The sequence below is a fragment of the Nelumbo nucifera genome, chromosome 6, assembly GCF_055504915.1.
Source record: "Nelumbo nucifera cultivar China Antique chromosome 6, China Antique-T2T, whole genome shotgun sequence".
NCBI lineage: Eukaryota > Viridiplantae > Streptophyta > Magnoliopsida > Proteales > Nelumbonaceae > Nelumbo > Nelumbo nucifera.
In genome coordinates this window covers 27,616,867-27,634,485 of record NC_142654.1, presented here as the reverse complement: position 1 = coordinate 27,634,485, position 17,619 = coordinate 27,616,867, and the positions used below count along the sequence as shown (strand labels likewise).

General features: G+C 37.5%; 1 protein-coding gene across 1 annotated transcript; it reads left to right on the top strand.

Annotated features, from left to right (window-relative positions):
- The first annotated feature begins 12,264 nt into the window (after positions 1-12,264).
- Positions 12,265-13,695, top strand: LOC104598566 (uncharacterized). The gene has a single exon (XM_010260702.3). It carries the CDS (start codon positions 12,480-12,482, stop codon positions 13,362-13,364), a length of 885 nt encoding a protein of 294 aa, XP_010259004.2. The 5' UTR covers positions 12,265-12,479; the 3' UTR covers positions 13,365-13,695.
- The last annotated feature ends 3,924 nt before the right edge of the window (positions 13,696-17,619 follow it).

The window sequence follows — 17,619 nt, the reverse complement described above, 5'->3', positions numbered from 1 at the left end:
CTAAGTAACAATAAGGCTTGAAGCTCATCATCCAATACCATTTTCATTGAAACAAACTGATTTACAACATCTTTCATTTGGTTTAAGTGTTCGATAATGGATGAACCTTCATTGTATTTCAAATTTATGAGCTTTCTTATTAAGAAAGCCTTATTATCGACGGATTCCTTCTCATACAACTGTTTCAACTTGTTTCAGAGTGGAATGGTTGAAGTTTCATTTGTCACAAGATGATAAATACTACCATCCAACCTTTGTCAGATACATGCAACTACTTTCAAATTAAGAATTTCCCATTTGTAACTTGACATATCCTTGTACTTGCCTTGTTCATCTTTCAATGGTGCATACAAGTCTTTGGAAAGCAACATATACTTCATCTTTGATTTCCAAAGAGACCAATTGCTTTCATTTAATGAAATCATCCTATTTGAACTTCCTTACATTATTTGCATAAAAACTTGGCTTTGATACCAAACAAGTTAACAAATACAATGCAAGTAATAACAGAGGATGACAATTTGTGGCCTTTGTGAGACCTTCCTTCATGGTTGCCTAGTTTTGTGGTGACATCATCGCCTTTGGGAATGCAAGTTATGACTCTCTCTCTCTCTCTCTTGCGTAGGCTTATGTATGTGAGACTCATTTGGAAAACTAAACTTTCCTCCTACATTTGATTGGTTAGCTCCATTGCCTTTGGCAAGAAACATTTTGGAAAGCTAGATGTCTTTAGCATTTTATTGGCTAACTGTAGAATATGACATTGAATTAAAAAATAAAAATTCAAAAAAAAGAAGAAGAAAGAAAGACTTCCTTGTTTGAGGGTCAAAACATAAAAGACAGAAAGCGCCTGAAAAAAGATAAATATATTTAAGAAAAAACTAAAAAAAAAAGATAAATGACTTTGAGAAGAAACCAGGAAAGTGCCAACTTGGCACATTCCATTTTAATAAATTAATAAAATTGGTTTGGGTTTGTGTTTTTAATTCATTATGATCATGTTATTTTTAGTTTAGGGTAAATCTATGATGATGGATTAATCGTGTGAATTTGGATGAATACCTTAGGCCCTGTTTGGTTCACGGGAATAGGGGTCTGGTATCCAACTTGGAATGGGCTATTTCGATTCCAATTGCTTGGTTGGGCAGAATTGGAATCCCATTCCCATTCCTGCTGGAATGGCATTCCCCATTTGAGGGAATGGCCATTCCCTGCCCCTCTCTTGGGAATGAAATTCCATTCTTTCTGATTTCAATCTTCATTTCTATTCTCGTTTGAACCAAACAAACTATGGGAATAGACCATTCTGATTTTGATTCCGAAGTATTTTGATTTTGACTCTGCTTCTAAATCCAACTGCAAACCAAATGGACCCTTAGTACTTTTATGATACCGGTTAACTGGTTTAAATTTTTTCTTTAGTATTGCAGTGAAATTTTATTTTATTAATAATATAATATGTTTTGATCAATTTGAATTTAACTTTTTAAGTCAATTAAAGCCATTAGATTTTTTTTGGTAGAAATTTAAAGCCATTAAATTCAAGCAATAATCCTTTTGAGCATGGACATTGGCAACGAGGCCAATGTAAGTCTTCCTTAAAAGCAGTAGCTTCTATCCCCCAACACTATGGTGCAGGTGGATCTCGAGGACCAACCACATATAAGATCACCATACGCATTGCGAATTCACATCTGAATATAAAAATTTGAATTTAATTTACATTTGAATATAAATGAACCAAATTTGGATCTACCTTAGAAAATATATATTCATTTACGGGCTGTTTGGTACCGTTGGTGTTTCCAATATAAATGCCACCACATAAATAATAATAGTTCAATTCAACTTTCTATTTGGTTGGAAACTTTGAGTTAAAACAGTCAAAAAACACATTTCGCATGATCCATTGACCAATGTTAGGGGGTATTTCAAGAAAAAAAAAAAGTAAAAAACAATTGAGTATTTCTTGCTTTGGGAAGCAAGTATCGTTGTATCAATACTTTGATGATGTAGTGCTAATATGGACGAAAAAAACACGCAAGTCTCACCAAACAAGATTCAAGTACAAAAGGTGGTATTTGTGTAACCAAACATAACCTTAGTGTTTAAGTATAGGAGTATTTATATATACAATTAGATAGGAATTCATAATATGCAAATGCAAATACTTTTTGAATGCAAAGTGGGTTCTCAGTTCTAACCCATTTTTGTTCTCTACCTGTTTGTTTCGAATCAATGCAAAAGGCAGTACGGCGGTCTCTAGCTCATTCGATCAACTCGAGATTAAAAAAATGCAAAATTGTTTCCAAAAAATAGGTACAATAATACACTCTCTTCACGCTACTAAAATGTTAGAAAAGACATTTTCCCCTATTAATTGTTGCATTTTTGCATAACAAACAAACACTAACAAATGCTCCGATTAGATGTTTGTATCGCAAACAAACACAGCCTTAACTACTTTGTATTGAAGGAGAAAATATAGCAGCAAGCATGTACTATAAATGAAGAAAACTCTCAAGGGTTTAGATCTGCTACCAAGTGCTAACAAGACGTAACCAACACATATCATTCTGGAAGTTTTATTTTTCTTTTTGGGAAAATTCCCGATTAATACTATGTACTTTGGGCCTAATGCCACTTTGGTCCCCAATCTTTAAAGTGCGATAATTTAGTACCTGGAATTTCAAAACATGCCAATACAGTACCTGCCGTTAACCAGTGCATTAACCAGCTGTCAAGTGGTATTTGAAAAGATTCAAATACCCTTCGAGTGTTATTTAATTCTCTTTATCAACCATTCAAATGTTGACAAAAAATAATAGTCCTAAATCCGTGTCTGTTCTAGTAAGGAAAGTTGGGGTCATGTCTCATTGGGCATTTTGGTGACTCCAATTTTTTTGAATAGAAGATGAAGGATTTGAGACTGCTCATATTTTTTATCAACGATTGAATGATTGATAAAAAAAAAATAGATAACACTTGAAGGACATTTGTGTCTTTTCAAATATCACTTAACGACAGATAGTAGATTGACACATTTTAAAAGTTAGATACTGAATTGTTGTGTTTTAAAATTTGGGAACCAAATTGGCACTAAGCCGAAAGTACATTAATTGGGAATTTATTAATATGTCTACGGCTTGGTTTATTAAGGTCACTCAGGCCAAGTCCAACTCTATTTGCGTTAGGCTCTATCTTATCTATCCAAACCCTCAAATCTAATGCGTCAGATCTAAATGTATGGAGCTGAACGTATCCAAAGGAAATAACGGGCAAAGAGGTAATGGGTAAAATGAGATGCGAGAATTAATAGGTTGGATATAGCTAGAGAAGAACAAACCAAACTCTCCTCATTGCTACATCTTTTACTTTCGCATGCTGCAAATTGGTTGGTGATGTGGCAAAGCAAATTAGCAAAACGTTATTGGTAGATAAAACGTACCATTCCTAGAATTCATATCCTGACTTGAAGGAAATTGTATGTGGTGGAGGTATCATTAGAGACCTCCATCCATGGGCCATGGCAAGTTGGCAACCTGTTATTGGCTTTTGCGGAATTCTATGATGTAGCAACAAACACACGACCGGAAGCTCAAAACCTCCTGGATGGGCTTCGTTTGTGGGATGAGCCGGGCCTAACTGGGATCTGATCATCTGGATTGATGCATTCAGAAGTGTGTGGTTCTTCCTTGGAGTTGGTGCTTATGGCATATCTTGGATGAATTTAATAATCCCAGCAGGAGGGTAGTTAGGAGAAGAGTCTAGATCTCCTGTCCAAGTTTATCCATATACACATATGAGAATATTTTATCCTCCTACAAGGAGAGATGTTCTGAATACACGGAGATAATATGTTGTGAATAGACATGGCCACATGGGCAGAGTTTTGTGGGCAGGATATCGAATTGGGATCTCCTGTATACAAAATACGTTCTAACATTTTACCAACATGATTTGATAGTTGGCAGGAGGTTTCTAAAAACAATTTTCACTCTTTAAACTATTGATATAGCGTCTGTGACAGAGTAACCCCGTTTCTTCCCATATTTCCCTCTATATCTTGACTGAGCTCCAACCTCCAATAATGGAGTTCAACAGGATCATCTGCATATTGGTTTTATACTCATGAAAGGGAAAAAAAAATCAATCATGGGCATTGGCCCAAAGAACATAAGGTGAGCTTATAGCCCAATAATATATCTCCATACTGGTTTTATACTTATAAAAGGGAAAAATCAATCATGGGCTTTGGCCCAACTAATATAAGGGGTTGGGTGAGCTTATTAGCCTAATAGTATAACCCTTTTAACATAGGCTAGATCAGGCAGAGGCTCATATAAGAAGAAAAAAAGGAAAGAAAATATTCATTGGATTAAAATTTATGCAAATATCATATGATTTATGAAATATAAATATAAGACAGATGAAAAACAATTCACGTTCGAGAACACCCCCTTAGTTTGACAGGAAATCTATATCTATATAATAAACAGGAAAGAGGAACGGTGATATTAACTTCAATCATGGGCTTCTGCAACCTTTATGTGGTAGTCATTTTTTTTTTTAATCTAAGTGTCAGGATTACTTTAATGGTTTTAAACTTTGTTCTAGGGCTGTTCATAACAAGATCTAAATCGATCAATCCGGTTCGATCCAATCTGAATTGGCTGGTTTTTCTTCAGCTTTGGTCAGTTTCGGGTTATGAAAAAACATAAACCGATGGTTCGGTTTGGTTTCGGTTTTCATGTGTAAAAACCGAAATCGAATCGACCTGAACTGACTTAGATATATTATATATATCTATATATATCTGATATATTTCAGTTTTATTATATATAAATTTCGGATATTATATATATATTCGGAAATATATATATATATATATTATAAAATTTCTGATACATAGAATTTCAGCTTTAAACCATCAAATCATTTTTAATTTACAGGCATCCAGCCTTCGTTTCTTATACTTGAATCCTTTACCGTTCACACCAAAAGAATCATTCACAAAATTGACCCAAACCGACTCAAATCGACCATGTCGATTTTACTTAGTATAGGGTTGGTTTTGATTTCATTTCTAGGTAAACCGACCAGGTCCGGACCCATGAGCAGCCCTACTTTGTTCCTTATCTTCCCATGGTTTGCTTCCTAAATATTAACTTCAATAGATGTTCAATTGAACTTGAACAACTTTTAATTTTCTTAATTATAAGGTTTGTCATAAATTGCTTGACTTTCTTTACCTTTTTAGTTTTAGTTGTTTTGGAAAGAAAATCATCTAGGCTAAAATGGAGGTGGGGGGGTCTTTGGTTTCAAGAAATTACTTTTAGTTGGTAATGCCTAAAGCTTTGGTTTTGTTTCCTGCTTGCTCAATTTTAGGTTTTTAAGATGAACATGCAAGTTCGTGAAGAAGGTGAACATATAAATTCATTAAAAATCAAATTGAAATCCCCAACTCCAAAATCTTACATATTTCAACCTAGATATGTTAATACATAGATTAATTGAAGGATATAATCCAATCAATTTCTTGACTATTAATTGTGTTATGGTCACACCATCCGGCAAGGCACCGCGGCGCCGTCATAGGCAGCAGCACACACAGCAGGCCGCACAGCAGTGGGCACCGCCTGGCAGTACTGCACAGCAGCATGCACCGTCGATAGTGCGCAGCACGCACCGCCAGGCAGCAGCGCGCACCACACACACCGCATGGCAGCACGCACCATGCACACGCCAGGAACCGCACGGCAGCGGCACCATGGCGCGCAGCACGCACCGCCAGGCAGCAGCGCGCACCGCACGCACTGCACGCCAGCACGCACCGCCAGGCAACAGCGCGCACCGCACGCACTGCACGCCAGCACACACCGTGCACACACCCGGTACCGCACGGTAGCAGCACCATGAGGCGTGCGCATGGCAGCGGCACCCTGAGGCACGCGTACGCACTGCGCGCACGCACCGCACGGCAGCCAGCAGCAGCAGTAGAGCGGGGCCCACACGACAGCTCATAGGGGTGGGCCCATCCTTATCTGGACTCATCAAGCCAACTCGCCGCCAGCTTACCTTATCCTTATCTTATCCCTTATCCCTTAGCTTTATCTTAATCTCATCTTTATCTTATCTTAAGTAAGAGTGAGTTACCAATAGGAGTAGGTAATTAGGAGTTTGAGTCAAGTTGGAGTTTGAGTTTAATTAGGAATTTCCTTCTGTAATCTCCTATTTAAGGAGCCACGAATTGAAATAAAACATTCAGTTTTCCAGTCAAGAAAAGAGTGAGGAGAGTTTGGGTGGTCTCTTGGACAAACACCCTCTTAGGAGAGTTCGGGTGGTCTCTTAGACAAATCACCCATTCAGTTTCCGTAATCGGGTCTGCAAGCAAGGGAAGGCGCAAGGGGAAGCAGGGCTTTCGCACCGTGGACCGACCCGTGACGGGATCCTACGTGCGGGACCATAAAAAATTGGCTATTGCTAACCTTCAGCACATGATAGGAACTTAATGCATTGTTCTGTTTTGTACAGTTTGCACATAAGGGGGTGTTATTTATTTGGATTTTGAGAGGGGGGAAGTTGGTCAATGGGATTTTGGTTCCCATTGACCAAGATTCTCATGTTCTTTTTTCAGATTTACATGGGGACCAGGGAAAGTTTATTTTCCTGGGCATCAATACCCATCTCCTAGGTGGGTAAAGTTGTCAACACTTGAATGGGACAAAAATGCCCCTTTTAATAATGGATTTTTATGGCTAAAATGGTCATTACCTTATTTACATGAGAAATTAAAGAATATGGGTAAATGCACTTACCCAGGTAAGTGTTTCCCAGAAAAAACTTGCTCAGATAATTACATTTACCCGGGTAAGTAACTTACTGAAAAGCAAACAGGGCCTAAATGTTTCTTTCTTAATTTAGTTTCTATTGGTATCAACTTTTACACAATATTTTATGTATTTTTCAGGTCTAGCATATTATGTAGGGTTGTACATCAGTTAACATATATTGGGGGCTTATTGGCTTGTTCATGAAGCAGTTCAAATATTTCTTTAATTACTACTATATATTACCGTCTTAAGTCTATTTCAGCTTGCCTTGGATCAAATTGTAGTTACAAGTTGCAACAAATGGGCAAAGTGAAGAGGTGAATCACCTCTTGGTTGCTATAGATGAGAAATAACTTGAGAGAAAAATAAATTGGCTAACAACTTTTTTATCCATAGAACAAACCTGTTAGTGCTCTGTACATTGACCTTAATTGTGCAATTTAAGTTATTTGGAGATTAGGCATATAAGAAAGGTTATATTGGCATAGGACCAATGCAAACCTAGATAACCAGTCCCATGCATCTTCCTATCCAATGGGGGTTTTCTACTCACTTTTCCTATCCACTCTTTACCCACCCTGACATCTCTATTATAAAATTGAGAGATGTGTGACTGCAATTCACGGCGGGTAGAGAGTGAGTAGAAAAAGTTAAGTCTAAGCCATAGTAAAAAATAGTCACAAATGATATGATTATTATTTCATTTTCTTTGAAAAAGTAATGCATCTCATTAACTATCATTTTTTTTTCTCTCTTCCCGTTCATGCACGGGTTTTTCGCTAGTATCAAAATATAATACAGAAAGATGAAAGAAAGTTGTTAATTAATTGATGGAAATTAATTTGTCGGAGCATTGTCTGGATTTTTGACAGGCACGTTGAATGTGGACATTCCGATCGATCCTACTTCCTAGCAATAGCCAAGCATTTCTTGTATATATTATATTCAGACATCATAAAACTGATTCTTTGTAGGAGTAGAGAATATATTTATAAGCTCGAAGTTTTATTTATATATTGTGGCCTGGTGATGCGGATATTATAACATGCATATTGAAGACAAAGCTGGCTTAATTAGTTTAAATCAACAAAAGATGATGTTTGATTAACACAATAAAACTAAACATCTCTGCCATGTTTTGACTTTGAGTAGGTCTCATCAATGAACAAGTTATATATACAATTAACGAGAATTTGATTGATACAATTAATATTCATGCAAAGCGAAGCAATCTAGGAGATCTCCCGGTCACATGGCTTGATCATACAATGATATACAGAGAATGATCCGATAATCGCTCTATTTGAATTGATTCAATCTTCAGCTCTGGATTCAGTAGGAAGAGACTAGAGGGTCAGGGACCCGACGACCCGTTTCTCTTTTTCTTTATTATTATTAGTCTGTGACTTTATTATTATATTATATATGGTCTACTAACGGGGAACCGCAACTAATAACACCGAGTTGGAACTCGGGAGGAGAGTGCACCCTCTTGAAAGCAAGAGATTTTTGATCCTCTCTCTAATACCGTAGTAGTAGCCTGTAGGTGGCGAAAGAAACGAAAAAGAGAGAAAGAGCCCATGCCTTTATTTCAGTTTGAACCCCAGAGTCCAGAGGTGGACCTCATTAATGATATCTGGGCTCGATTTCCTACGCATGAGAGAAGGAAAAAACGAAGATAACCTCCTCGCACTCGCAGTCGCCAGTGGCAGAGAAGTTGGAGTGTGTGATCAGACTTCAGAGATAGTGGGGGTGAAATAATCATATAGATTCCTCATCGGGGTTCCAGTTTTCTTCCCTCCACTCCACTATCTGTATGAATCTAATCCGTGTAGGGACATATGAAATTGCAACGCAGTGGTTAAATAGGGGCCTACGGCCATTCGCCCTGTTGAGGATTTGATACAAAACGCTTTTCTTTCTTCTGCTGGTTGTTGGCTTAACTGTGGTGATAGCTATACCGACTAGATTGGATGTACAATCTTCAGTGGGCCGGCGGCCGGCCCCCTTGCCACAGTTAGACCATGATCTATCTATTTCTAGGCCCAGTCGCGGTCCACGGCACTATGGTTTAATTTAATGAATGGACCACTCCAAGTCTCCAATGCATGGTCTTGGATTGGCTGTGCCTGTGCGTGCTTGCTAATTCTTAGCTCTATATACGCCTCTGTTGTATGTGCGTGCATCAACATCAACTGGATCCACACTGGATCCGCCTACTCTGACCTAAAACTTGTGGGCTGTCTGTACTCTGTACTTCTGTAGGGCAATTCCATTGATGATGGTGGGCAGGGCGGAGGGAGAATAAGGTGGCCAGCACCGTAGAGACTTGCAATGCAATGCTATTGCTAGGCCATGACGGTACATGGTAAGATCTGGCGTTAAAACCGTGTTTGGTTGTGGAAGCTGTGAACTACTACTAATTAACTAGTCTAGTCCTATGTCATTACTCCTCAAAAGTCAAGATAAGGAACAGGAGGGACCATAGCCAAACTGCCTGCATGCACCAGTCCCCTCCAGACACTCAGGTGAGGTCTTATGAATTGAAACACTGACAGACAAGAATCAGGACTGCTGTAGCAATTGCATTTCTAATGTGGAATTTGTTTTTGGTCCTTAAATGTAGTTTCTAGGTTCGTAATTAATTAAGGCTTTGTGGGCTGCCCTGCATCCTGCATGGCTAGCACCAACCCACCCATATATATCCCTAAAAATATAGGCCGAGGTTCGAGAGACGGCCAATTCTTGACCCAGCCCAAAATGGCCTGCATCAAGACTCTATTTATTAGTTTAGTTTTGTTCATTTATTTGGGTTCAGAGAGTACTGTTTTTAGTTGATTACTTGTCAAGTCAGGGTAAAGAAAAAGGGCCGTCCAGATTTTGATATTAATCCAACAATTACAATCTTTAGGTATGAAGTAGAACCAGAAGAGTTAATTACCTAATTAATTAACAACCCATAATAAATTTATGTACGAGAGGACACCCTTTTGTGTCACATCACCGGCCTTTGAAAGTTTGATTTGAAGGCCACGGCCTACCGCCCAAGTAGACAAAAAATAAATTAAGGTATAACCAAGCCAAGCCTTGCGTTTTTGCCATACTGCACTGCATAAACAACATATATGGACCCTCTTGATTTTGGGTGTCATGATCATCAGTCTAATATTATCTTGTATAAAACACTCATTCATTATATGTAAAATTTATTTGAGTAAGTATTTTTTAAGAAATATTTATCTCAATAAATATATTTATTTATATTATTATTTTAATTATATAAAATCATTATTAAAAAAAACAAACAATTTTTATCTCATTTAAGTGTTGTCAATTTTTACCCGATAAATGATACCCAGGCTATGAACATTTCCCTATACAAATATGAAAAGATCATATAGATATCTTGATGAATTAAAACCAAAATCTCATTGAACATTTCCCTAACAACCAACATCCATACTACTACTCCCTACTAATACTCCTCCCCACCGGCCACCGTCCCAACCGACGGTGCAAAGGTTTCTCAATCCATGTTTTTAGAAACAAACAAAGAAAGAAAAAGTTGAAATTTGGTCGTGAACGAGCTCACAAGCACGCCCACTACATCTCGGTTCCCGGGGCTCAAGAGATTCTTCAGGCGTGAGGACAAAGGCTGGCACAACTCCAAACCCCCCCCCCCCCCCCCCCCCCCCCCCCCATTCCCTCCACCATCGTGAGACGTGATTTCTCCGACTCCCCGTACATTTCAAATTCCACTTCTACTTGGGTTGGGTTTCATATATATTTGTTTTGCATTATCTCAAACTAGTTGTGGTCTTGTTTTTTTGGTAAAACTTTTGGCTTAGTTTACTTACATATCTCAGTGTTGTCGTCTTATAATGGGACTTGTCTCGTTGGAGCCTTGGAGAGATCACCATCGTTTTTGTTGACAAGTCTTCTTCTTTCTAGCTGAAAACAATAAAAATCATAAAGAGACATTGTCGTTTTCGGTTTTATTTTCAGTGCACGATATAATATGTCCATTTGACAGCTTCCATTCTTCTATTCCTCTCTTTTTCCTGTTTGTTGAATGAATCTTCTAACTCATTCCTCTTAATTAAATTCCATTCTGTTGTTGGAGATTATAGAAAAGACAAAGCATGATTAGGTATGAACACAGTATAAATAGGCGGCCTGCACTTACATTGGATGAGAACCACTCAATTAAATAATTCCCACCTCAGCTCAAGGATGTTCTAGTTCAAAATGTGACTACAGAATACAAAGCTCATCCCAATAACTTGTTATTCTGGTAGGTGGGCTATTAATTGTGGTTTAGAATGGTATAGGCCGCTTTATGCTTTCTTTGGTTCTTCTCTCGCCCTCATTCTAATTCAACAAATGAAGAAGGTTATTAATTAATGGAAAATACAGGCTTACAAGTTAGAAACACGGGAAGATTTGTTATTTTTGTTAAATTCTTACTTTAAGAAGAGGAAAGCTTTAAATCTTTACAGAGAAAGGCAGAAGAAAGTAATTCTTGCTTGTTGTCAAAGAAATGGTAAATCCAGGAAGGCTACCAAAGTGTTAGTTGAGGGACATCCCCCATTGGAATGTGTTCCACCAACTGAATATGTCTCCTTACCATCCCATCTCTCAAACGTAATCAGTAATAAACCCTTTTTTTAACTATTGAACCCAAATTGGGAAACAAGTTTAGATTCAACATTGCATTTGCATCCCATCAAAAAACAGAAAAAGAAATGGAAGTTCATATTCCATATCCTCCTCTTTTTTGATATTCAATTTCATTCATAGCCACATAAATATTTAACTACTGGTCTAAATCCCTTTGTTGTTTGGTGAATCCATGCCTATATGATCACCATCACTACTTTTGGTGAAGTTGAAGGGAAGACTACTGTCTTTTATGAAACATGTAATTAAGGTTTCTTTGTTGTTAATATATATATATTTCACACAAATACTGATACAATATGGTAGAAACATTCAGGGACTGGGATGTCTTTTATGAAACATGTAATTAAGGTTTCTTTGTTGTTAATATATATTATATATATTTCACACAAATACTGATACAATATGGTAGAAACATTCAGGGACTGGGATGTCTTTTATGAAACATGTAATTAAGGTTTCTTTGTTGTTAATATATATATTTCACACAAATACTGATACAATATGGTAGAAACATTCAGGGACTGGGACAGTATCAAAATTCAAAACCTCCCTGGTTTTATTAGTTTTTAATGGGTTTTGTCTGGCATTAAAATGAAGTTTGTTGTTTTCTTGTATGGGTATTAATCCCATCTGAATTCTGATAAGAAGGGGACAGAATCCACGTGGGTATTCTTGTATACTGTTGAGGGCAATTTTGTCATTCCAAAAACCAATAAAGGGTAACTCATTTAAGATTTCATTTGGCAGCTGGAGCTCCACCACAATCCACAATCCACAATCCACAATCCACAGTCCACAGCTTCTTGCATTCATTCTATTCCATTCTCCGTCCCTTGCACCAGCGACCACCACCACCCATGTAAATGTAATTTTACATTTCATGAGACAAACAAATTCCCCACCACCAGCCCACTCTCAGGGACTCTCTCCAAGAGCAAACACAACCTCCACTCGTCGTCCTTAATGGCGACTGGTTGGGTCAAATCTCTACAATGCAAATCAAGAGCTTTCGAAGATGTCTACCACCCAAACCCTAAACAACACCACAACCACTTCCTTCCGAGTTCAAGTTGCAGAAAAGGCGTCCAAAGCCTCAAGGACGTCGTTGAAACCACCAAGAGAAAGCCCAGAAAAACAAACTCACCATCGCCCGCGCCACCCAGTTCGAAACAAACAAGACCCACGAAAACTGACAGCGATTTGTGCCCCACGAATCGAGTTCGACGCTCTACCTCAGCCCGGCTCGCACGAACGCCGGACCCTTTCTTTCCAACCCTGACGGAGCTGACCGAGGAACACCCATCTCGCAATGTTGTAGAGATAATCTTCCACACTAGCTGGTCACCCAAGGCATTCTCTGGCCGAATCGAGATGATCTTCAAGGTTCAGAATCTGCCCAAGACTGTTTCGAGGTTTGAAGAGTACAGAGAGATTGTGAAGGCTCGTGCTAGATCCGGTAGTCTGAGCAGCAACAACGGTGGCAATAGAATCGAGGATGACGCGCGATGCATCGCGGATGGTAACGAAATGATGAGATTTCACTGCTTAGGCCCTACTTCCGGAGGACTCTATGACGCCACTGGGATGTGCCTCTTCTCCGGGAAAGAAGCGGCAATTTGCACGTTTTCCGGCAGCGGCGGGGCCCACGAGAGCGCCGGTGGAGGGAAGGGCAGAAGAGCCATGTTGGTATGCCGAGTCATTGCGGGAAGAGTATGTAAGCGACTTGGACTCGAATCGTTTTTGGATGGTCGAATCGGGTTTGACTCGGTTAGTGGGGAAAGTGGTGAGCTGCTTGTATTTGATTCGAGGGCAGTATTGCCTTGTTTTCTCATCATATATAAACTATAACGAAGTAACCAAGATCAAAGAAATAAATGTTCCTGCATTTATCAATTCTTTTTTTTCTTCCTTTGTTTTTCTTGAATTGTAAGAAAAATTTTGAGTTGATAAATGCTTCCACATTTGTTACTCTGTTTTTCTTTTTCAACTCTCTCTCTCTCTATCTATCCTGCATCTTGGTTTTTTACCCCTTCTGGGCTTTCAAGAAGCTGAGTAAGGGTTGTAGTTATAAAGTGTGAAGCATGAACAAGTCTACTCCATGTATGCTCTGGTTATGGCTGTATCTCTAATTCTGTTTCTCTGAAGTCAATATATTTTTCTCTTGACTTTTTATTTTTAATGATGGGGAAAACCAAATGGCTATATCTAACTAATTGCCACTTCCTTTCTCAATATCTTCACTAAATTCAATTCATTTTGCAATTCACAAGTAATGAAAGTAAGAAGAGAAAAGGCTAAAGCAAGAAGGGAAAGTGGGAATGGTATTGTTCTATATGCAAGCAAAAAAGCTAAAAAGTTGATGAATGCTTGATTTTGAATTTGCATTTAAACGAATGATATGAACTATGAAGTTTGGAAGAGATAAAAGAAGGGATAATTGGTCGTTATGTTAAGGGTCCCATCTCTGTGTGTGTACCCTTCGCCATAGTACAGTATAAAGTCACGGGTTAAATAAATCGAACCACTTGCTTCTTCTATCTTGAGAGAAAGGATGGATCCTACTTGTTGTGTGGACAACATTTTGGCCCCATTCGTTGGTAACCGAAGATATTGGATCCCACGGTAAATCATCATCATCCCTATCTTCATTTGCCGCTATATTGGTTATCATGTTAACCAAAGATAGTGAAGATTAACGGTTATTAGTCTATCTAATACATTCCTGCAATGTGGATAAGTAATAGGGCTGTTCATAAGAATGCTCAATCCGACCAAACCGATTAGTTCGGACTGACCCAACCCGAGTTGGTCGAGTTTTCATCAGTACCGGTTGGTTTCGGGTTGGGCAAATATATAAATCGATATATCGGGTCGGTTTCGGTTTTCTTGCCCGATCCGAACCGAACTAGTCTTCTACTAGTTCGGTAGTTCCTAATTTGAGTAGTTTCCTACTTAACTATAACTAGTTTTCTACTAGAACTAGAAGGCCCATTAGGCAATTACTATTAGAATAGGCAATCTATCATAGTTTCTAACTTTCTATAATCTTTTACACCAAATAGGCAACCCATTAGGCAATTACAATTAGAATTCAATTAGGTGTCCTTTTGTACAGGAGCAAAACCGAAACCGACCCAACTCGACTCAAACCGATCAGGTCGGTTTGGCCTATCAGTGGGTCGGTTTCGGTTTCCACCTCAGGTAACCCAACCAGGTCGGGTCGGTTGGGAAAACCCCAATAAACCGACCCAACCCGACCCATGAACACCCCTAATAAGTAATTTATCCATGCGCTAATAAATCTCTTTTCCTTTGGCCTCTCTCCTTATTTAGGACAATGTTTTCAATCTGCTGGTAACCTGGTCGTGTGATGATTCTGGGTCTGGTTATATTGAAATCTGCACCTCAGTCAAAAAATATTGACTTAGTCAAAAATTGTCTGACTCGGGTGATTTAACCATTGACCTATTCGACTTAGTCACCGGGTCGTAGGACTCAATGTATGTACGTCCCAAGGGCCATAAGTGCCCTATCCTGCTATTTAAAAAAAAAAAAAAAGAAAGGCATCAAATTGCAATTTCTAAAATTTTTATAATAAAAAGTAAAAACATGGATTAGATATAAAATAATACATATATTATATATAAAATATAATTATACATTATTTATTAATAAAATATGTATTTATACACACCTGGGCGGTTGAACCGATAACTTATGACCTAAAGGGAAAAATGGATCGACCTCTAGATCGGATTAAAAGCATTAATTTAGGTAACTTATATCACAAGAATGCCACAACCTCACTGAGACAAATTTTACATGGGAAACACTTGCCCACTTAAACGGATTTCACATTGGTGCCTAAGGAAACATCTCCCACACTTGTCAATGGGAGATGTTCCAAATAGGATAAGCGTTCAGTGGGGCGCCTATGCAAATTCAGGTAAATAAAAATGATCGGGCCCTAATGCTAGCTAGATTTGGACTACTTGATTAATGCTTTTCATGAAAAAAATATAGAAAAAAGGTTAATCAGGTCAATTGCCAACTGCGCAACTTCCCTGCACGACCCACCATATATTCTATACTTATATTTTTTAAAGCATGTGGGGGAATCTTTTGGTAACGTAGTTAGAACTGTTTCAACTTTAGTTCTATCAATGGATAGCAATTTTTAATTTTTAGTTTTTTTTTTTTTTGGTTTTTTCATTTAGAAGTGGGGTGTACATGGTATTTTATTTAGAAATCTTGCCAAGTGGAAACTCCCTTGGTCGTTTAATTGACTTTTTTTTTGTATTTTTTAATTGAATGTCAAATACAGGTAGAGACTACATGATATTTTTTTTTTGTATTTTTAATTCCATCAACGGATTTCTGGTGGGGCGTACATGGTATTTAAAAGTTTAATTTAATGGATTGAAATCATATACTGCTTAATTCGATCTAATAAATATATGAACTGATTATGGCATTGATATACATATGGTATTATTTAAATATTTATTTCTTTTTAATAAATCTTATTTCTAATTTGGATATTTAAATTAATTTTTCGTATTCAAATATTAGTTCGAATATTCAGTTGAATTTGAATTTGGTTCACCTTTTCAAAGATCCGTTGGATATGGATCCCTACATACAAGATTTCCTACATTAAGAATCAAATTTTATAAGACAACTAAGGGGGTGTTCAAGAACATGAATTGTTGGCTTCAAAAGAAGAACATGATTTTTTTTTTATTGTCAGTTAGAAAAACAAAATAAAACAGTTTGTTAGAAAACAAATTGTTTTTCAAAATAAAAATATTTGTATTTGTATGGTGCATATTTGTATTTGTATTCTTTCCAAAGTAAGACTTAATATCATATTCCATAAATCATATAATTTTTATACTAAACTTGTTTTCGTTTTGAAAACTATTATTTTGATGATTCCAAAAAAACATGTATTATTTATTAAAAAACAAAACCAACTTGTTTTTTCTTTTCAAGAACATGTTTTAGTTGTTGTTTACAATGTGACAATATAAAAAACAAACGAAAACAAAAGCATTCATGGTGTAATGTTGTTAAAACATTACTACCAATCTTCAACCCGGTAGAAACGTAGTGAAAAATCCAAAATGGAACCAGTAAAATTTGATAGGGTCATGAACCCTTCTCTTCACACATGGAATGGACCACATCTTCTTTTTAGATGTTTTGTATTGTATTTGTAGAGTATAGACGTCTACGGTCCAAATGTATTGTCCAAATAAATTTGCCAAGTGGGAGAGCCTTTAAGTTGGACAGATGGTAAACCTTTATGACATTTATCATATATATGGCTAATTTCTGTGTTAGCATTTATTGCAATTGAATCCTACAAGAAATGGCACAAAAGAGAAAACGACCTCAAACTTGAAAATATTTATGCAACATGGCAGTGCATTCTTGTCGTTTCAGGGGGTGCCCTTCATGACATTGATATCAGATCCTTCATTGTTCTGCCACACCAAATCTATTAAGCAATAGAATGCTACTCTCTATTCCGTAGTCCAAGTCTGGACTCTGGACTCTGGACTCTGGGAATGGCAGCTACCGTCTGTCTTTCTTTCCTTTTCTCAAACAGAGATGAATGATTATGCAGCTGGGTGCTGGGTCAAGTCCGGTTGATAATTGAGAGCAGCCCTAACCCCCCAACCCAACTTAACTTCTTCTCACCCTAATCCAATTGGAGGATAAAGGTGACTTAGTCATATGGGTAGAAGATTACTAACAGCTACCAAAAAGGGTTTTTCTTATATTAATCAATGCGCTGTTACTTTTTTTAAGAACAGAACAATATCACACCATTAAGAACTTTGGTGTTTACACATAATTCATTTATTTTTTTCAAATACATGGTAGTGGGACTCGAAGCCGCATCTTTGCTGGAACAAATCATCCAACATACCGAGTTATTCCTTAATTGAAAAGGATATGAATACAAGTAATAAGAAATAATTTAGGCACTAAAATTTAGTAATGGATAATTGGATATGGCTTTAAAATTTGAATAGAATGGATTGACGAAACAAGATTCATTTGGCCAACCCATATAATTGGGATAGATATGGAT